This window comes from Pararge aegeria, chromosome 7, assembly GCF_905163445.1.
Source record: "Pararge aegeria chromosome 7, ilParAegt1.1, whole genome shotgun sequence".
Lineage (NCBI taxonomy): Eukaryota > Metazoa > Arthropoda > Insecta > Lepidoptera > Nymphalidae > Pararge > Pararge aegeria.
Window position 1 is genome coordinate 17,907,654 of NC_053186.1, and position 22,257 is coordinate 17,929,910.

The 22,257-nt window shown below is 34.8% G+C and overlaps 2 protein-coding genes across 4 annotated transcripts in view; one reads left to right on the forward strand and one right to left on the reverse strand.

The window, feature by feature from the left end:
- Window positions 1–1,686: 1,686 nt before the first annotated feature.
- On the reverse strand, window positions 1,687–15,104 carry LOC120624979 (toll-interacting protein-like). The gene is made up of 8 exons (XM_039891843.1): window positions 14,943–15,104; window positions 13,296–13,409; window positions 12,869–12,944; window positions 10,786–10,897; window positions 8,152–8,266; window positions 6,563–6,649; window positions 4,747–4,947; window positions 1,687–4,408 (listed from the first exon to the last, which is right to left on the reverse strand). The coding sequence occupies exons 1-8, from the start codon at window positions 14,988–14,990 to the stop codon at window positions 4,298–4,300; spliced, it is 864 nt and encodes a 287-aa protein (XP_039747777.1). The 5' UTR covers window positions 14,991–15,104; the 3' UTR covers window positions 1,687–4,297.
- A 2,215-nt stretch (window positions 15,105–17,319) lies between these two features.
- LOC120624953 (myotubularin-related protein 6) overlaps window positions 17,320–22,257 on the forward strand; it is a 66,635-nt gene continuing 61,697 nt past the window's right edge. The window contains exon 1 of one of the 3 annotated variants that reach the window (XM_039891794.1): window positions 17,320–17,585. In XM_039891794.1, the coding sequence (XP_039747728.1) occupies window positions 17,562–17,585 (24 nt within the window). In that variant the 5' untranslated portion in view covers window positions 17,320–17,561. Of the gene's footprint in view, window positions 17,586–20,059; window positions 20,191–22,257 lie in introns of those variants that run through there. The other 2 variants (XM_039891795.1, XM_039891793.1) reach the window with 2 other exon arrangements.

The following is a 22,257-nucleotide window of genomic DNA, read 5'->3' on the forward strand; positions in this document are numbered from 1 at the left end:
CTTTTAAATATTATGTTTATTTAAACACAGATACATACGAAGTCTCTTCTGATCTATCGCTGTCTTATTAGTGCATTAACTCAGGCTCCGAATACGTCAATTACCACGAATTTCGCGATATGTGAATTTAATAGTATTTAATGAATCTATTTAAAGAACATACCTGTTCTATTACCAGCTAGGACACCTCATATCGACAGAGTTATTTTTTTTTCGCTCAGTAAGCTTTTTTTTATTGAGACTAACATATTAATAATATATTGGGTCATATCCTCATGAACAAGGAATTATATAACGTGGCGACTCTTGCAAGTAGTTACTTTGAATCAACTATAAACAGTGAAAACAACTTGTTAATTTAGTGTTGGCAATAAAATATTTTCTTAGGCCTTACTCATTCGTATGTCATTCTTAAAACAGCCCATTGCCGTAGCGCACTTTTTACGTGAAACAATTTATAACACTTTCGAAGATCGCCCTTAATGGTACTGAATCTACAACCGATTTACCTACTCTTGTATTGAAAAAAAATCTATCTATTTTGTTAGGCTTCGTAGAACCTACTTTTTTTTTAAATACGGATTCCCGATTATTTAGATCTTCGGATCTGATGGTGATTATGAAAACGAAGTAGGCACAAATAAATAAACAGTAAGTCATTCATTCAGTTTATCAATTTATTTGTTGTTTTGTTTTTTTATTGAACTTTTTTATTTTTATTTTTTCTACAATTTTTTTTACACCTTTAATTTTACTTTTTAATTGGTCTTTTTTTATTTCAATTTCTAATTCCTAATTATAATAATAACGCAACGGGCGACGCGGTTGTTTGTTCAGTTTGATACTGGAGCATACTGAAAATCACCATAAGACTGAGTTTGCGGCCATTTGCTATATTGTTAAATAATAAATTGGTAATAATTTGATTTAAGGTTTTGTATTAACAATAAAGTATGGCAATAAAGGATTATTATTTTTTATTATTAAGTTTGAATTATCTTGTCTAGAAGAGGCGGGGTATTAAAAATAAAATTATTTGAAGTAGACTTACTTTATAAACACTTTTGAAACGACAAATCTGTCTGTTGTAGTGACTCTACCACGAAGAAGAAGCCGGCAAGAAACTCAGCAGTTGTTTTTTACCAACATTAACAATTGCCGGTAATTCCTTGTTTGCGGTGCGTATTAAAACGAGAAAGCCAAACGTTTCGTAAGTACCCATGGTAGATTCAATACCAATAGATATGTATAATTTAAAAAAAATTAATTCTTTCTAAATACACAATAACACTTATATAAACGAGCACGGATTGTATAACTTCCAAAAGCACAACGAAATAGCGACATTTTATCATTAATTTTAAAATAAAATAATCCATAACGGAAACTACCGTTTAAAGGCAATTAAAAAAAATACATTAAAATTAAAAACAATTATGCTATACTATATAATATATGTGTATAAAATATACAAAAATGCGTATATAATAAGTAATTTATTTTCACAAGTCATTTGAATACTGCATAAGTGTCACATATATATTTATTATCCTACTATAACATTATTATTATAAATGTGTGAGATTGTATGTTTGGATGTGTGTTACTTCCTCACGCTACAACTTGGCTGAAATTTGAAATGGAGATATTTTAAACTATGAAATAACAGATATTTTATTCAGAAAATTTAATATTTCAGACGACGACAGAAGCTGGACCGTAGTTTAATATTTATGAAAAATGCTTGACTGCCATCTCACTTGACTTTATTAAGATGGAAACCATCTGAAATGGGTTGTAAGCCCACCATCTCGCGTAATCGTTTTTTATCATATCAACGTAATTAGTCGCTTGGCGATACTGCTTTACTCATGCCATGTAAGAACATAAGTCATTACTTATTACTTACATTAATTACATTTTTTTTTTTTAAATATTTTTATACATGATATGAGTAATCGAAATTTTGAGTAATTAATAAGTTTCAGTTCCAGTTTAGTTAGTTCCAGTAGAAGAGCTTTTTGTTATTTCTGCCGCTAAGCAGCATTGCAATGCTGTGTTCCGGTCTGAAGGGCGCGGTTGCTGGTGTCATTACTGGCTCATGAGGCTTAACGCCTTCTCCTCAGGTTGATGGACATGGTCCTTGCATGCCTTGCGAAGTATGCTGTTTATAGGCGATTGTTTCTCCTGTGCGCTATCTGTTTAGTAATTCAATAATTACTATGACAAAAACAATTTAATGAATTGTTGCAGTCAAGGGCTAAATTTTAGTGAATTAAAAAAAAATTATAACTCGTCTATAGCAGATCTAGACATTGCTATTCGTCTCTTGATATTGTCAATATCAATTTGATTTAGTTACATCCCTACCGACAGAGTCATGCCGCTAAGCGATATAGCGTTCCGGTACGATCTCGCGTCGAAACCGATCGAACCGGTAGGTATATGGGTTTAATATAACTGTCTGACTTCCTAAACAGTCTAGCTTGTTACCATCTTGGACTGCATCATCACTTACCACCTTTTACCACCAGGTGAGATTACAGTCAAGGGCTAAGTTGTAGTGGAATGAAAAAAAAATCTTATTAATGATATCCTACACGTATTAAAATGTGCAACTTATATTAAAATTTGCTAATATTAAAAATTCATAGTGAAGTGTACGAATAAATTAAATATTTATTTAAACTTTAAAAAGTTATTTTTAGTAAAGGCCTTATAAATAAACATGAAATAATTTCGAGATAGTTTTATCACGCTCTGACTTTAGAAAGGTGGTCTAAGTGTAAAAGTGACAAAACATTTTATATTCTGAAGACATACCAAGTTTATTTGCAAGGCCGAAAAAATTTTAAAAATGAAAGAAGAGAGGGGCAGGCATAATTGTTACCTTTTCCCCTCTCTTGTTAATTTTTGTTCTGTACCGTCATACTTATTATCACTAGCATGTGTGATAACATTCGTTAAATCCCGCCAACCCGCTTTGGAGCACCGTGGTGGGTCAATGCTCTAATTACCTCTTTCGTATAAGAGATATGTTCCCAATACTGGGCCATTGGCAGGAGTGGAGAATGAAAAAAGTATTTTGGCTCTCAAATATAAGAAATCACAGCTCCATAATACAAAAACTACCAATGGACGTTCCTTTTTTAAAAATTATAATTTTCTCCTAACATACAGAAAAATATAAAAAGAAAAAAATAAATGGCAACTTCTTAGAACCAACATTTCCAACGACCCTGTTCCATGTTTAAATTTTTTAATTCTTTCTTTAAATTTGTTCATTCCAGCTTTAAATATGTTTATTATGATAAATACAGATAAAACGTGGTAAATGCTAAGAATAATTATTTGATAAATAGAAGAAATCACAGCTTCAAAGTAGAAATACTTCTAACGACCACATTCCATCTCTTAATAATTTTCTCATTATGCTATAAAAAAACATGCCAAATGCTGTGTTAGAAATAATATTTTTTGTTGTCTCTGGAATAAAATAAATCACAGCTTCATAGTAAAAATAATTCTAACGATCCAATTTCATCTCTAAAAAATAAAAAATAAAACATGCAATTTTTTTTTTTTTAAATAACAATAACAAAATTCAGGTAAAAATGCGAAATGCAGTGTTACAATAATTAACAAATAATATAATATACAGGAAGATTGTTTTTTTTTATTTTTATTAATGACCACACAGGATTCATGCGGGAGAGATTTAACTGAGACAATATACGCCGATGATACGAGTAGATAAATATTAAGTAAGATAATCAAAATATACTTAAAAGCTAGTACCGTTTTTAAAATTGGCGATATTAGAACCTTTATATTATACGACTCGATTACTCCTGTATTAATACAATAAGCATTTATTTTTAAGTCTCACATCGCTTTCTTTTGCGTCGATTAATTTCATCCAATCAGATTATTTAATTTTAAATGATTGATTATTTAACGTAACACGATTGATTATTGAATAGGTTCTTTACCATAGATAAAAACATCCTTATCCGAAATATAATGCTTTCTTCGTCCGCGTTTGTACGGCCACAAATCCTGTGGGAAGTTTGTTTTCCCGGGATAAAATATCTTATAGCCTATATTAGTAGCCAAAAATGTAATTGAACTAGTTAGGGCGGGAAAAGTACAATCCGTAATAAACGCGGACTTAGAAAATAGATTTCCGATAAATTAATGATAAATACAGTACCACGCAAACAATGTGGGACTTAAAAACAATGTTTCTTTCATGGGATACACTTTGTAGGGTTGATATAATGTACTGGCAGAAGGTCTACTCCGACATTTGCAGCAAGGAGTTGATGGTAGCGTCTTTGTTGCCGCGGTTGGCTTCCAGCACCGATTTGATCACCTCTTTGTCGATGCTTGGGAACATTTCCTCCAGCTGAAATAAAAGATTTATATAACATCACCATCCTTTAAGTTACTCTTGTCCGAGCGAAAATGTCGCATGCCCATGCGAACCGAACAGTAGGAAAATGTCTCTTGAACATTCCGGCCGAAAAGAGGGATATTGTTTCTTGACCATGCTAGCCAAACAGGAGGGAATATGTTTCTTGACCATGCTAGCCAAACAGTGCGAAAATGTCTCTTGACCATGCTAGCCGAACAGAGGGAAAATATCTCTTGACCATGCTAGCCGAACAGAAAGGAAAATGTCTCCTGCCCACTTAACATATCTCCTGCCCATGCTAGCTGTGCTGGGGGAAAAGTCACTCTCACCTGTTGCAGCTGTTCCGCCGTGACGGGCTGAACGGGTTGCGGCTGCTGCGGTTGCTGCGGGTGTTGCGGTTGCGGTTGCGGGTAGGCCTGCATCGGCTGCTGCATGGGCGCGGGGTACATCGACATGGTGGTGTAGCCGCCGATGCCCGCGCTGGGCACCACTATCATGGGCGGGTATGCGGTCACCGCGGCCGGACCCACCTAAATGAGTAGCACGAGGACCGCTTAGTTCATCGCCTTATGATCTTGAATGCTTTCCACACTCACAATTTTTTCTAAATTACTACAGTGGACCCCCTATAATTCGCCCCCTGGTTTATCCGTAAATCCCTGTAATCCGGCTATTATTATTAAATATTTTTATATTAACATGAATCCTAATATTTTATCTTATATCTTTAAACAAGCAATTCTTGTATATATATATAATTGTAATCTCGGAATCGGCTCCAACGATTTTCATGAAATTTAGTATACAGGGGGTTTCGGGGGCGATAAATCGATCTAGCCAGGATTCATTTTTAGAAAATGTCATTTTATTCGTGTTTTCCGGTAATAACCGATTTGGTGCAGACGAAGTTGCACGGGTCAGCTAGTATATATATATAATTGTGGATGTTTGTTACGTGACTCGTAACAATCATCCGTTCATACGTTCCATACGTTTTTTGCGTAACTCTATCACGCAAAAACAGCTGAACGGATTTGGATGAAATTTGGCATGCATACAGCCTTCGACACGGACAAGAACATAGACTGGCAGGCAATGTGAAATGGTGATAACAAAAAAAAACACCCGGCTAAGTTTTTTGTGGGCTTCTCTGGTCTCTTCTTAGACCAGGACGCGTTTGGAACCCTCGTAGTTTTAGTTTTAAGTTTATGATTATGGTTATCGCCATCATCTCACTACCAAGTAATTCTCGTGTCACGTAAGCATCAAAAGTGCCACCTATTGCCTACTTGAATAAAGACTTTTGACTTTGACTTTGGCCACCGTTTTTCCCGATTCCTGAAGTAGTTCCCGAGGGAAAATTGATAATTGTGTATGAGCAGGGCAGACAGCTTTGAAATTTTGCATGCATGTCACCTATGCTATGCTTTGGAAAGTGACATGTAGGTACTTTCTATGCCGGGGCGAAGATTATAAATTGTTAACGAGCGAAGCATTAGGCCCAAGTCCATGCAGACGAAGTCGCGGGCAGAAGCTACTATTATAATATTTATTTGACAATCTTCGCTAATTTAGAATCTGTAATTTTGGATTGAAAGCTACTACTTTGTTAAGAATTCCGGATATAGAGTCTTAGGTTGTATTCTATTCTATTCTTCTGTCTGTTTACTGGGGGTCCACTGTATTTCCAATCTTTTTATTACTAAGTGCAATTTTTCTTAAGTGTGGTTTTGTTTGTTTGTACACTTTATTGCACACACATTAAATAACACAGAAAAAAAGAAAACATAAATATCAGAAAAAAAACTTATACTTGAACATTTTACGTGCAAATGGCGTAAACGCAACCTTTGGCGAGATTAAATACGACAGAATTGAAATTTTCGTTTATGTTCTCATTCATTTGTGTGGCGTGTACTCTATATCTTGATTCTGTAGTTTTTTTTCTCCATTAAAAGATTTATTATTATTTTTAATTATTATTATAAAGTATTTTTATTTTTTCTTAATAATTTAAAATGAACGTCATAATATTTTTTTTTAAATTATTAATAAAGTGTATTATTAATAATAATTATTATTATTATTGTGTAGTGCGTAGTGATGGGTCATAGATATCAAATAAATAAATAAATAAATACATACCGAGTAGCTAAGAACGAGGTTGATCATTCCCTCGACGCCGTCTCCTTGTTTGCCGTTCAACGGATACCAGTCTTCGTGAGTCTCTCCCTGCGAACAGAACAGATTTTTTAGTAGTACTTAGTAGAGCTTCTAGATACTACCACGCATTCGCATGCCCTGCGAAGTCTTGCTGTGTGTCGGCGATGGTTTCCCACTTCCTATCAGGTGGGCCAAAGGCTTGGTCTGTCAATAATTACAAAAAAAGAAACCAAATCTTTGTCCGGTGAGGGCTTTGGCCGTGGCTAGTTACCACCCTAACGACAAAGGCGTGCCGCTAAGCGATATAGTGTTCCGGTGCGATGTTGCGTAAATACCGATTAGGGGTATGACTACTCCCTAACAGGTTAAACCGCTACCATCAGTGGCGTGCACTGGGTTTCTTGCCAGGGTATGCATGAAGCAGGAAAATTGCATAAAACGGCAAAAATCCTCATTTTATACCAGTTATATATAAATTTTAGGGTAGGCAGTGCTTTTGTGCATGTATGACGTGCACGCCAATGGCTACCATCTTAGAAGTTACAATGCATCATCACTTTCCAACAAAAAAAGTGTAAGTAAAGTCAGTAATTAAAGCAAAGCACCTAATTTATGTTAGTGCGTACGTAAAAAACCTCGCTAACACATAACTGCATACTGTCTAGCATTGTCCAGTATTGTCATAAATATGTCAAAAAACTGATTGTTTTTTTTACAATGGAATTATTTATCAACTGCTACTGGAATTTGGGTTTTTTGCTACACATTAGTAGCCGACATGGCTCAGCAAGTCGCAAAGCTGAAGTGGAAATGGGCGGGGCACATAGCTCTGAGAACCGATGGACGTTGGGGTTCCAAGGTGCTGGAATGGAACAGGTAAACGCAGCGTTGGTCGGCCCATACAAGGCGGACAGACGACACAATCGAGTCGCTGGGAGCCGCTGGAAACAAGCGTCCTAGGACCGCGGATTTTAGAACTCCCTACAAAAGACCTATGTCCAGCAGTGGACTTCAATAGGTTGAAGTGATATGGTCGCCTAATCTTGTATTTTTTTTAATTCACTGTAAAACTGTTAAATGAAATTAACTTATTATTATTATTATACTTTTTGAACTATCATTTATTGATTTTCTTTATTTTTTTGAATTCTTAACAAAGCTTATAAAAATAAAAAAAAAACACTATTAAAAATTAATAAGAAAAAACATCCATCCTCCGCTTGCGGGGCTTTTGAATGCCCAAGCAACCGGCGGTCACGGCTCCAGAGTGAGGAACCTCCTCACAATACGCGCCGTTTCAAGGACTACTGCCTTCTGTATCCGACCCTTGATCCAACAACCAAGCGAAAGCTTCTTAAGATGTTGGTCGAATTATTATTATTAAATTTGCATACTAGTGTTAGCAGTGGCGTGCACAGAGTTTCTGACCAGGGTATGCATAACGAAGGAAGATGCCAAAAAAGGGAAAAATCCTTCGCATTTATGAGTTATACAAAAATATTAGGGTAGGCAGAGCTTTTGCGCATGTATGAAGTGCACGCCGCTGAGTGTTAGGGAGAAACAGATCTTACATTAAGCACAGCCTGCGGTATGGTTATATGTGTCCATGCTATAAGTTCGTCCATAGTGAAGGAGCATTCGTCGAAAATCTCCAGGTATATTGAATTCACTCCGGGCGGCAGCAAACTATAACAAAAGTAAAGTGAATATATATATATATACATACACATATTATATATTTTTATATATCTTTATATATATATTTCTTGTGTGCGTGTGTATGTCACTGAACTCCTCCTAAACGGCTGGACCGATTTGAATGATTTTTTTAGTATGCGTTTGGGTGGCACCCTGGATGGTTTAGATTCACAAATCAGCCCGACAGATGGCGCTGGGGTCCGCTAGTTACATATATAATTGTAGTTACTTATTTATTTATTTGTCTTTACAAATATTGTTTCTTATATATTATATGTATATATTTAAGTAATAAAATATTTATTTTATGGGTATAAAGTCAAAAGTCAAAGTCAAAAATATCTTTATTCAAGTAGGCCCACAGGTGGCACTTTTGATGCGTACATAAGAATTACACGGTAGTGAGATGATGGCGATAACCACATTCGTCAACTTAAAACTAAAGCTACGAGGGTTCCAAACGCGTCCCGGTCTAAGAAGAAGCCCACAACAAACTTAGCCGGGTGTTTTTTTTTTTTTTTTTTTTGTTATATGTATATATGCACCACCTAACTATTTTCTGTACCTGTTTTTTATCTTCGCCATTGGTTGCCTGGAGGAAATCGCTATGGAGCGATAAGGCCGCCAAATTGTATACGTTGTTTTGTTATACTTTTCTTTTTTTTCTACATACCCTCTGAGATGTTTACTTAACAATTATTCATTGTATCGTCAACAACTTCTGAAGATGCTCCGGTTTCGGTGCGAATAATGGAATAATACAATACAGTTAATTGAACCTACCTGAGCTTCGTTTGTTTACCTGAACGCAATGAGATCAGAAAGTAACACCACTGAAGAATGATTTAAAATCGAGTTTTTTTTTTTCTTTTGAGAGCTTCCGCTGCGTACGCTGCCTCAACGGATAGTTTCGATAAAATCACGTATCGTAGATGTAACGGAGAAAACTGATAAGTTGGGTAGTCAAAAAAGTAAGCCTACAATAATTTAGACTTGTCCTACTGTCCTTAAGTAGACTGTGTCACATATGAAACATACTTAATAAGGAATTTTTCATACTTTGCGGGAAAACATTGCAAGTAAATGTTTCATGGTTTTTTTTTCAGTGATAAGTGAAGTAAAGTAGAAGTTAATTGCATAAATTTCGTTGCGTGACGAAATATGCAGGAAGTTTAACATATTTTCGCATACATAAAACGCTATTTCAACTAAGAAACATTTCATTATATTTTTCCTGAAAATATTTTTCATTATTATTTGTGCCTGAAAGTAAATAGCATTTTTAGGTACTTTATCTTTACCTAACCTAAATGAGAAGCCAAACAACTTGACTTTTGACTTGATAAAGTCATTCGAAGATCGCAAAGTAAAACAGGAATACTTCTAATACCAGTAAAAAACGGTTTCCATAGGATTTGTGTGTGAGTGTGTGTCTGAGTGTGTGTCTATGTGTGTTGTTTGTTTGTGTGATTTTGGAAAAGAGCAAGAAACTCAGCATGGGTTTCTTGTCGGAAAAATCTGTCTACCGAACCGGTAGTCATAACAAACAGACAAACTAGACGTATCAAGCGTGCTTATGACCTACATGAAAATATTAATATTTGTATTAGAATTTTGAAAAAAATTGAATTTGTGTCTGTAACAACTATCAAGCTTATATTGTGATTACTAGTTGCCCGTGAATTTGTCCACGTCTGTTTCGTTTTGACGAAACCGTTTTGTTATGGATTAAAAAGTATACAACGTGTAACCGAATCACGAAATAATGTTGAAGGATTCATACGTATATTTGATTTCATAAGGAATCAACCTGTAAAAATATTAAATCAAAACGAAGCATATTTATTTTTCCATACAAACGAATTGAAAACAAAGTGTTCACTTATGACAACCCTATTGAAGATAAAACACCAACACATGCATAGTACCTGCGCGAAGCATATTTAATAAAGTGACAGGATTTTAATTTGCATGTGATGCTTTAGGGTTGTATCTGATTTTGCTTTCAGTAATAAATATGGCAGTGGTTTACTCAAAAAAGTGATAGGGTTTTAATTTTGCATGTGCTGTATTGGGGCTGTATCTGATTGCTTTCTGTAAAAGATATGGCAGTGGTTTACTCAAAAACTTTTAGGTTTTTGCGCGTACGCCTAATAAAGTGACAGGGTTTTAATTTTGCATGTGCTGTATTTGGGCTGTATCTGATTGCTTTCAGTAAAAATTATGGCAGTGGTTTACTCAAAAACTATTAGGTTTCACAGATAAGTGTCAGAGACAGTACATAATGTACCGTTATTACAGGTTAAAATACAGTGGTCACCACACCTCCTCTTTCCGCGAATGTCGTACGAGGCGACTAAGAGAATATACCGAAGAACGGGCAGCAGTGTCCTCCGTTCTACAACTACCACCTACTGCCCAGCGTGGTGACCGTCAAGTCTTCCCTTCGGAGAGTCCTTTAGTCCAGCAGTGGGCTGTTATTGTCTATGGATAATATCAAAACTCACCAATGTATGACCTTATTCCATCTAGGCGTCTTCCCACCGCTGGGATCCGTGTGGGTCTCGTATATGCAGTGACCCACTCGCAGGCGAACGTAGGGGTCCATGCGGGTCAGACCTGATAAAAGATTACTAGTTATGGTAGGGGCACTGGATTTGGGAGTCAACCCACAATGAGATGGGTTTATGGCCCGGTACGGATTGGTGGGCTTCACACGCCTTTGAGAACATTATGGGGAACTCTCAGGCATGCAGGTTTCTTCACCATGTTTTCCTTTACTACTTAAAACAAACACAACTTAGAAAAGTTAGATGTGCGTGCTGAGAATTGAACTCTGCCCCCCTTAAGTGTAGCTGAAGACCGAAGTCCTTACCACAGACCAATGACCGCTTACTTAATTAATTTATTATTTAACTATACAAAATCAATTGATTAATTAAATGAATCATTCAATCTCAACTTGTCGGATGTAAATAATAAGCAACGGATTCGGAACTTCCATTTCCTATACGGTTAAGAAACAATGTTAAGTGTATATATTATGTAATATTGAAATAATGAATCAATTTTTAAAGAGTTTAAAAATTGCGAGTTATCGTGAAGTCGCTTTTGTCTATACAATATACAGTAAGCAATAATCAAAATAATTTAAGTATACTAAATCATTCATAAAAAGTAAAAAAAAAATCCGCATTTAGAAATTCAGAAGCAGTTGATCAATGAAGTACCTATCCGAATATTTACTTTCTGCTGCATGAAACAACACAATACAATTTTTTTATTTTTTAAATATATTTTACAGATGCTAGAGATTTATGTTCTCGTTCAATATATACGTATCAATTATATGTCCTGAATAATAAGCAGTGGGTGGATATACCGTTCATATATATTTCGTAACGAAGGAAACGGAGAAAAAGGAAATACTGAGCACGCGAATTCGCAGGTAATTACTAATGTTTTGTGTACCTTGTAGCATTTATAAGACTTCATGGGCTTAGAAATGCGATCCATGAGTATACATCAACTGTTATTTTTTGATGACCTCGTTTTTTAAGGTTCCATTTAGTTAAAACTAATCTTCTCCCGCAATCAGAAGGGTTCAGGCCATAGTCCACCACGTTGGCCCAGTGCGGATTGGTGGACTCCACATACCTTCGAGAACATTATGTAGAACTCTCAGGCATGCCGGTTTCCTCACGATGTTTTCCTTTACCGTCGAAGCAAGTGATATTTTTAATTACTTAATACGCACATAACACAGTTAGAGGTGCGTGCTGGAATTCGAACTCGGCCCCGCGAAAGTGAAGTCGAGCTGCTACCCACTGCGCTATCACAGCTTTATACCACCACGCTTGCCAAATGCAAAATAGTGAACTTCAAACGCCTTTGAGAAGATCATGGATACCTCTCTCAGGCATGCAGATTTCCTAACGATATTTTCCTTCACCGTTAAGTTAAAGCATGTGACATTTAATTGCTTTAAACGAACACAATAGCGCGCACGAAAACTTGTGTGTAAATCAAATTCAAATTCAAATTCAAAATTTGTTTATTTATGTAGGCCGATCACAGGCACTTGTGACAGCGCGGCGTTCATACATATAATATCCCTACTAATATTATAAATGTGAATGTAAGTTTGTTTGTTACGCTGAACCGAGCTTCATGAAACTTAATATACATATTCTTGAAGGTATTAGGAATAACATAGTAAACTTTTCATTGAAAAAAAAATTACGTAAGATAAAAAAATGTTTGTGAAAGAATATCAAAATCTCATATATGACTATAGGTGTAGATTATGTAGCAGTATGCTGCCTCCCAAAATTCCGCGGGCGAAGCCGCAGGGCACATCTAGTGTTTACACATGCACTTAATGGTAAGGATATGGTGATAACTTCGTTCGCCAACTTAAACCTAAAGCTACGAGGGTTCCAAACGCGCCCTAGTCTAAGAAGAGTCCACAACAATGTTATTAGCGGTAATTATATATAGCCGGGTACAAAGCCGGGTAATTTTTTTTGTTATCACAATCCCACAGTAAATTTATATTAAGCTATGAAGTTAGAGCAATTGGATACATACCATAATTTTTAACTAGTTTCGCCTGTGCAATCGTCACGCTGAGCCTGGCAGTTAGCGGCGGTCCAGCAGCTGGCATCTAATCAACAAATAATACAGCATTCAGTCAATTTGACGATTTTATAATTCTATATGAAATTTGGTTTGACGCATTGGCGCAGTGGGCAGCGAACCTGCTTTCCGAGTCCAAGGCCGTGGGTTCGATTCTCACAACTGGAAAATGTTTGTGTGATGAACATGAATGTTTTTCAGTGCTTTTGTGTTTATCTGTATATTATAAGTATTTATGTGTATTATTCATCAAAATATTCATCAGTCATCTTAGAACCTAAAACACAAGCTACACTTACTTTGGGGCTAGATGGCGATGTGTGTATTGTCGTAGTATGTTCATTTTATTCTTTTTTATCATTATGAAGGTAATAATTACCGTAGCACCACACAACTGCTGCTGCAAAGCCAGCGCTGCTTGATAGTCTGCATCAAGAGTGTCTGTCGTTCCATCTGCTCTCAGGAATCCAGAAGGCAATGGCCCCAGCAACACCTACGAAAAGTTCAACTTTACCTTGCTTAACTGAACTAAGAACATCAAAAAAAGCATATTACATACTCTGATGCATCATTAACAGCAATTTTTGTTCAGCAGGTAACAACCTGAGCCGAATTACATTGCTGAGCTAAAATATTACTATAAATTAGTGATAATGACAAAACTTGATGCTTTTTAATCTTTTAGTGCCACTTGTTACCTAAATATTATCAAAGCTGTACAAAGTAGTTTAATTTTATAGCAATCTTTTTTTGTTATTTTTTAGACTAAAGAATGTTCAAAAACAAAATAATGAAAAAAATCTTTTTTTTAATTATTGTTTATACCTAAAAATTTAAATTAATTGTTTAAAATATAAAGTACTGGGTAGAGGAGATTAAGAGTAGTAACTATAGTATAGAAAAGAAAAAACTTTATTGCAACAAAACACAAGAGGAAAAACATAAAAAAAACAGTAATAGTACTTAGTGCTAGAGTGCAAAGGCAGCCTTTTCAATAATAGTGATCTTTTAAAGGCAACCTGAGTGTGTGAAGCCAATATAATAGTGAAAACTGGATGGTGAATAAAATAAAAAAAAAAAACTTACATTAACATACATACTATCTGAATGTATTATAAAAATACAGATATAAATGTATATACATTAGAATAGATATATAAAATAAATACTATAAAACTATAGTGTATTAATTCACAGAAACACTTATTATGTTGTGAAGATTTGATTAGCATATTATGTTATGGAGATTAATTCATCTTACAAGCATGAATAAATTTTATAGTAAGGGATACGTCCCTAGTTCTACAGAGACAAGACCAAACACACTGTTCCAATGCAGATAGGAAGGCTTAGGTTAACAGAACTTATCATCATTATATATAAAAACATTTCTAAATTTAAGAAAAAATGTGTGCAATAATTTAAACATTAGAAAAAAAAAAACACCCGGCTAAGTTTGTTGTGGACTTATTAATATTAACTGGTAGCAGTGACAGCCAGATGACCACCCCATACTCGTTTTTGATGGGACTCAGTTAAATTGTTGGCACTAACCTCTAACTTTTCAGAGATATGTGTTTTAAAAATCCCTTCAATGAATGATAAATGAAAACAAGTTGAAGTAACATGCATAGCCAAGAGTTCTCCATAATGTTCTCAAAGGTGTAGAAGTCTACCAATCTGCACTTGGCCAGCTAGCTGGCTAGCTGTACTGTATCTAATGGCATTGAGTGTAATAGGAAAGGTTAAACGACTAACATAGCTCAACCACTTAACCGCAACTAGAAACTACCACCAATGCGACATTACAAAAATATATACAATCAAATTCAAAACGAGAAAAAAATTTATCATAAATACTTATTCATGTTAATCTCTTATGTCGAAAACAAGGAACCGGTTCAAAGACCGAGGCACCTGTCCCATAATGTATTTATCAATAAAGTGAAGATAAGAACATCGCAATATCGTGAATCATACGAATCAGGTGGAAATATTTGTTTTTATTGTGCAAAGTCGAGCTCACCCTGCGACGACGCTCCTCGTTCCTGTCCTTTGGCAATGTCGAGGTCATTGCAGTAATTTGCCTCAATATGTGAAACAGTGTTAAACAGCAAAAACACCACAGCAAAACACTTCGATTCTTAAAAGTAGAAATCGACTATGAACGGTGAATTTTTTTGCACAAATGTCAAAATGACATTGGCAATAACCATCAATGACAAGACATTGACAAATGAAATGACATTAACCTTTTTTTTTTTATTGTCTTCATAGTTTCGGACTGAGATTCAAGTCAAATGTAATGTCCAATGTTGCCATTGCAATAATTGCACTATCATCAAAGTCAAAGTCAAAGTCAAATATATCTTTATTCAAATAGGCACATAGATGGCACTTTTGATGCGTTATTATATACAAAATGTGTACATAGCAGTGAGTAGTGATGGCGATAACTACAATCGTAAACTTAAAACTAAAGCTACGAGGGTTCCAATCGCGCCCTGGTCTAAGAAGAAGCCCACAACAAACTTAGCCGGGTGTTCTTTTTGTTATCACCATCTCACAAAATATTTAAGAAGCAACCTGGTTAGAGCAATTGTTTACACCCAAGCTTTTTTATCGTTTACGTAATCCTTTATACTATAATAGGACTTTTCTATAAGCTTTCGCTTAATACAAACTTTGAACTTCTTTAGTGACATCCCCAAGATATCAACCGGTAATTTATTGTAAAATTGTATACAATTTCCTTTAAATGAATTGCTTATTTTGTGTAGTCTAGTGTACTGCACTGCAAGTTTATTTTTGCTTCTAACGTTCAAATTATTGCAGTCACATTTTCTTTTAAATTTTGATATATTTTTGTGAACATACATTAAATTTTCAAATATGTATTGGCTATAGAGTGTCATTATTTTAACATCTTTAAATTTATCTTTCAATGACTCTCTCGGACCCATTTTATAGATCGCACGAACAGCCTTCTTCTGCAGCACGAAAATAGTGCCAATATCAGCAGCATTACCCCATAGTAAAATTCCATATGACATAATGCTGTGAAAGTAACTAAAATAGACTAGCCTAGCAGTTTCTATGTCTGTCAGGTGGCGTATCTTCTTCGGCTTTACTGCATAGGCAGCAGAACTAAGCCTGTTCGATAAATTATTTACATGAGGGCCCCATTGAAGTTTAGCATCTAACGTTATTCCTAGAAATACTGTTGTATCCACCGGATTCAATTCCTCATTATTAAGTAGTATAGTGGTTTTTACATGTTTAACATTTGGTAATGTGAATTTTATGCACTTAGTTTTATTTTCATTTAAAACCAAATTATTAGCTTCAAACCATTGTACTACTTTAGCGAGATAGTTGTTTACATCGTCTAAAGCTAATTCACGTCTCTTAATTTTGAACATAAGTGATGTATCATCAGCAAACAATACTATCCCGTGATTGTCCTTAACAAGGTGAGGCAGGTCATTAATGTAAATAAGGAATAAAAAAGAAATTAAATTTTTTAACTCGGCATACTTCAATTCATCTACGATTGCTACATTCATACCATACCCTGTGCATCCACCAGCGCCATTGTGGAGGATTTTTGAACTGTTATTTAGCGCAACAACTGGACACTTTTTCAACTTTTCTCCCATATAAGATGACTCTCCTTACCTCTACCCTCCATAATATAGGGACAAGTGTGTGATTAAGCGTGACTTAGACATTTTTCATGACAGTTACATTGAATTTAGACGAAAAGTAATAGATATTTGTTCTACTAAAACCTGACTTACACTTTAGTTAGTTAAGTTTAAGTTAATTTTATTTATTATTTTTAAGACATCATTTTAATCCAATTTAATTCATTTTTGTTTTGTTTCCTAATAATTGATTAAGTTAAATTTTTCATTGTAACTTAGCTTTAAGTATTTATACTTTTAAAGGTTTATATTAACAGACTAATAATTAATTGTAAATAATTTATAAGAATGACTTTTTACGTTTTAATGCATGCTGTGTTAACTTAACGCGTGAGTTATTGGTGTAGTTGCTTCTGCAATTTTTTCTAGTCGGTATCCTGTTCTAAGTATGATTGATTAATTATTTAATTAATCTGAATGTTAAGTAGAATGAACATCCAATAGCTGGGCCCGTGATAATTGATCTTAGCTAAAGGGTAACATAATATTAAATCAAAGTTTCGATATTAACTTATTAAATAAATTATGGTTCTTATAAGAAAATACACCGATGAGTCAATAATTGTTAACGTATTAATCAGCCGAAACTCTCAATAACTACTACAAAATTAGACATAGTCTGTGGGTGTGAACAACTAAATGTACACGAAATGTATTATGTAAATTATTACGAGTCTGTGTGCACTATTTATGTCTCAGATACAGGTGATCTATGTACCTATATATCTTCTCTGTGGTATTTATTATCAATTTTTGCACAGTGAATAATAAATATGTAAAAACTTTACACATAAAACAGTCGGTGATCAATTTATTTTCTATTGACTTTTGATAGAGACACTTACTGTTTCTGTGAAGTGTGTGGAACTGTAGTGTAATAGTAATTGCCATGTTTAAATAAGGTTACCTGCTTTATTGATTGTCATCAGTTTCCAGCTATGGATATCATCAAAACTCCTAAGGTAAGTGGTTTGTACCATAATCTTATCTAGCAAAGCCCATGTGAGCCCAATGGCCTAGCTGGAATAATTCACTCCTCAATTATTATTGTTCTGAATATAAACTTTTATATCTACCCACTTCGTACCGGAAGAATAGTACCTATCATTTATTCGAAGTTAAACTGTTTTAAAGAAGTTTTAAATTACACTGATTTGCTGTGCTATCTACATACTGCCTGTTGCCAGAGACTTCGTCCACGGTTTTTCGGTGTATTAAAAGTCCCGCCAGAACCATTTGTTCCCCCTTATCTGCCTTGAAGAAACACTGTGCTATATTTCGATAAGAACGATCAGATGTAGATATGTAACACAGACATATTTTTCAACTCTCTAACACAGCTAGCATGGGCAGGAGAAAATTTATCTTCTCCCACAGCTTTATCAACTCTCAGAGCATTGGTGCACCAGTAGAAATAATATCAAAATAGTATATGTGTAACAACACTTGTGTGTAGTACACTTCTCCTATTCCATGTTCTTGTGCTGTAGAAGGTGGACACGTTTATCATATCCCCTGTAGGGGATATAATTTTGGTCTCCGGCCTGCATGCCCTGCTGGGAATGTTTTTCTAATATTGGGACTTGTATCCAATATGGGATGCTAGCTATATATCTCTAAATTTAATGAAGGGTGGTGCTGTACTCTGTAACAAATAAATAAAAATGAAGAATTGTGGGTCATAAAAAGTTTTTTTCCGATAATTAAAATGTAATCTACTGTCAATGATAGTGTACAAATCTTTTCTGATAATACTGAACAATATTCAGTTAACGATAATTCTAAAAAATAAATGTAATATCTCATAATTACAAAGAAAATTTCTTAGTTCACTTACCCTGCAATATGTTTTTAAAGTGTATGAAAACAATGGAAAATCTTATCTACAATTTATTATGTTTAACTTATTGAGTGATATTATTAGTATGTATATACGTTTAAGAGTTGTAATTATTTGTAAACAGTCATCAATGGATATGTTATGAAGAGGGATTTGACACCAGAACTATTATATTGTGTACATGACATATTGTTGCACACAGGAGCTTTTGTGTCATGTTGGAATTGCACAATTTGATGGCTATGTTTGGCATAAGAGGATGTGCAATGTGACCCATTTGGCAACCTTGGGTGAACACATTTGGCAACCTAGAATGGATCTATTTTTCCAAATAGGTCACACCATGTTCTTTGTTATTTGTTTCAAAGTTTTTCTCTTTGATTTTGTAACATAAATTGTTATTAGGCGTCATCTGCAGCCTCATCTGTATTGTTTCAGTGTCATAAAAACTGTATTACCATTTTCCTAGGTTTAAAAGTTTGCTACATCAATCTCCAGGATATATCTCTATCTCTACGAAACTGAGTAGAAGTAAGGAAGGGTATTTTTGAAATCCGGCAGGAGTTTCAAAATACGGTCCTCCAACCAGTTGTTGGGTATGCTATTTTTCCGCTTCTAAATGGTAAAACTTGGCATGTTGAGCACCCATCCGGGTGGCTCAGACGGTAATTTGCATTTTAAAGTGCGGTTTTAATTCAAGCAATCTCATTATCACTTGCTTTAATGGTGAAAGTAAACATTGTGTGGAAACCAGCACACCTGAGAGATTTCTACCAAGCCATCCTTGGCTAATGAGTTGGTCTACAGCCTAAATCTCATTGGTAATGAGTTGATGAGAATAATGAGATAATCATAAACATGTTTCTGTTGCACTTTTTCTTTTGCAGTGTGCTGTACACAATAATTCATTCAAACATTTCAAATTAATTTACTAATGGCAATGCAAATAGCATAAATATGCCATCTCTTTCTAAGTATGCGAAAATTGATAAAGCCATTCTTATTATTCAAAGATCGTCCCGTAACTATGTCGGAACGTGGCGACGGACGATTTGTTGGGACATCCGTAGATATCTACGAGCGTATGGGAAAATTATTGCCGCCCCCTTTTCTCGCGCATGCTCTGTCATTTGACCTCTGGTATTGAAAACTGGATTCTGTGCCACCGTTATAACGGCCTTTATGGATTTGTACGACGATATCACATTTTGTACCGAATATATTTGGAGGATAAAACATCGGGAGAGTTGTCAATTTTTGTTTAGTACCTCCCGTGACGTCATAGCGTGAAGACGTTCGCCCGATGCGCGTAATTTATGTACTCGAGAAATGCATTTAAATTAAATATGAGTTGCTTTGGTAATTTTAGTCGTGAATTCGTAATTATATAGGTCTAATAAAATTAAAAAATTATATTTTAACTAAATAATTGAAAAAAAAAACAAAGGTATCAGAAGGATACTGAAAAAATATTTTTAAACTAAAGCAGCGTTAACATCGGTCTGTTTTGCCACGAAAATAGTGGTGCATGATAGCGAAAAAAAAAAACTTAGGCTACACGTATATTTAAAATAAGAACATTTGCGATTTTGAATTTTTAACAACATAAAATGGCATTTAGTCTGACTCCGTCACACATGTTCGGTGAACTTGGTCGGTTGGCCAGTTGGTTCAAAGGCGACTGTATTGCACCTGAAGATTTCAGCGGCCTAGCTGTTACTGAAAAGGTAAGTAGATAGTTTTTAATAAAAACTCGTTTTCTTTAAAGTCTCATTTGTAATTATTATTCAATTAACTCTTTATTTGTACACCACTATAAAGTTAGGGAAATAAAAGAAGAATAGAAATACAAAGACGGAAGTGGAATACAAAAGGCGGCCTTATCGCAAATTAGCGAACCTTAGGATTAGGACAACTTGAGTGAGAGCGAACAGGTGGTGGTGGTATTATAAACCTACATTCAAATAGCTAAATACAAATACATAAACAAAGTTATGTTATCGTAATGCTTTATGCGAAAAATTGTCGTATGAATGTTTACTATACGCGGTTTCTTCTTATTTCTCTTAGAATGGTAATTAAGTTTTAGTAAAAGTATTTATTGAAAATAAATAAAAATAATTAAGATAATTGCAATTACTAATATTTCGAAATAATAATGTTGGTACCGTGTGAGTAAATTTGTCGACCTCGGCGCAGCAATGAGTCCTTTGGTCTTGTATGTAAAATATGTGGGAGGTTTTGGATTCGATCACCGACAAGGATCATTGGCAATGTATAATTTCTGATTTTCTTCTGGTCTAGTCCGCTTCATCCGTGGCTAGCTACCACTCCATCGACAAAGACGTGCTACCAAGCCATTTATGTCTCGTACAAACCGATTAGGGGTTTGTGTTTAATATAACTGCCACAAACGTAACATGCAGGCCAGTTACCATGATATAATAAAAAAAAAAGAGATTCAAACATTATTTTTATGGAATCTATATAATAGATTAGAACGAAAGAGCATGTTTTTGTGACGATGGCTGTAATGCCACCAATAATGTTGTTGGTATAACCCCAGTAATAGATCTCCATAAAAAATACCTCTCCTACCGTGGCGCGAAACTGATCTCTTGGTCTTCCAACCGAGACGTTATAAAGGTCCCCAAAAACCCAAAAGAAAAGGATCTCCCAATATCAACAAGCCTAAATACTCCCCTCTGTCACTGCTCCAGTGTAAACGGACCTTTAGGCAGGTTCCAATATTACTAGATTAAGTCCGTTGCATGAGAGATGATAGCTACTTTTTTTCATAGTATTAAATTGTTTTTTGTATCACATTTATTACTGACATATTTACTACCTCGTTGGTTAAAAAGTCAAATATTTCTTCATTCAAATAGGCACATAGATGGCACTTTTGATGCGTTATTATATACAGTTTAGTTAGTTATATACATTATGTGGTTAGCATGTACGACTACAGATTGAGAGGTTCTAGGTTTGATTCCCGGGTCGGATCAAAAATTGATGAATAGATACAATCTTATTGTCCACCGCAGGATTAAAATATAAAAAAAACCTGTGTGTACTTATGTACACTATATGTATGTGGGATAGACGTTATACTTCTTTGGCGTAACAGGATAAAAATCGTTTCAAAAATTGTATCTATCGCCTTATTCTTCGGTTGTAGAAAAAACTACTCTGACAATAGAAAATGGTATTTAATATATTATAAGATTTATTTGATAATTGTGTTATAACGCATTATCTAGTTATCTCATTGTCGGAAAAGAAAGTTTCACCATTAAAATTTGAGTTTTTTGTTTGTACACAATTATCAATTAAATCACCGGAATGAGCCCGCAGACTTTGACAATTCAAAGTCTAGTGTAAACTTTAGGGTGTCGGTTTTTCGTGACGGTGTGCGCGTTCAAAAAGGTTGGTTGTTTTTTTTGGAAATTATCAGTTTTCTCAGACTTTGGCGAATTACGTATAGAGAGATAGTTTGCATAAAAACCGGGAGTTCTCACAATATTACAAAAAAAAAAAACAAAACCAATCCCTGACTAAGTCGCAGGCAATAACTAGTTTATTATAATACGTTGCTTTAAAAGAAAATAAATCAGAATTTCAAAGTAGGTCTCGATTGGATTTACAAGATGAAAATTTGCTATTCAAATAATCATGAAAATTCGCTGACGAACGAAGTTTTTACGGCGGAATAAAAGTGAGCCCTTTTGCAATCAAAACGGTTTCCTTAGGCTAAGCGATCGTCAATAAAATCCTTTGAGAAATATCTTGAG

Bases quoted from the DNA above. Each gene is read 5' to 3' on its own strand.
- LOC120624979 (XM_039891843.1), bottom strand. From the start codon at position 14,990: ATGACCTCGACATTGCCAAAGGACAGGAACGAGGAGCGTCGTCGCAGG. The intron at 13,410-14,942 runs GTGAGCTCGACT...AACTTTTCGTAG, and splicing joins ACGAGGAGCGTCGTCGCAGG to GTGTTGCTGGGGCCATTGCC. The intron at 4,409-4,746 runs GTGAGAGTGACT...CTTTTATTTCAG, and splicing joins CGGCGGAACAGCTGCAACAG to CTGGAGGAAATGTTCCCAAG.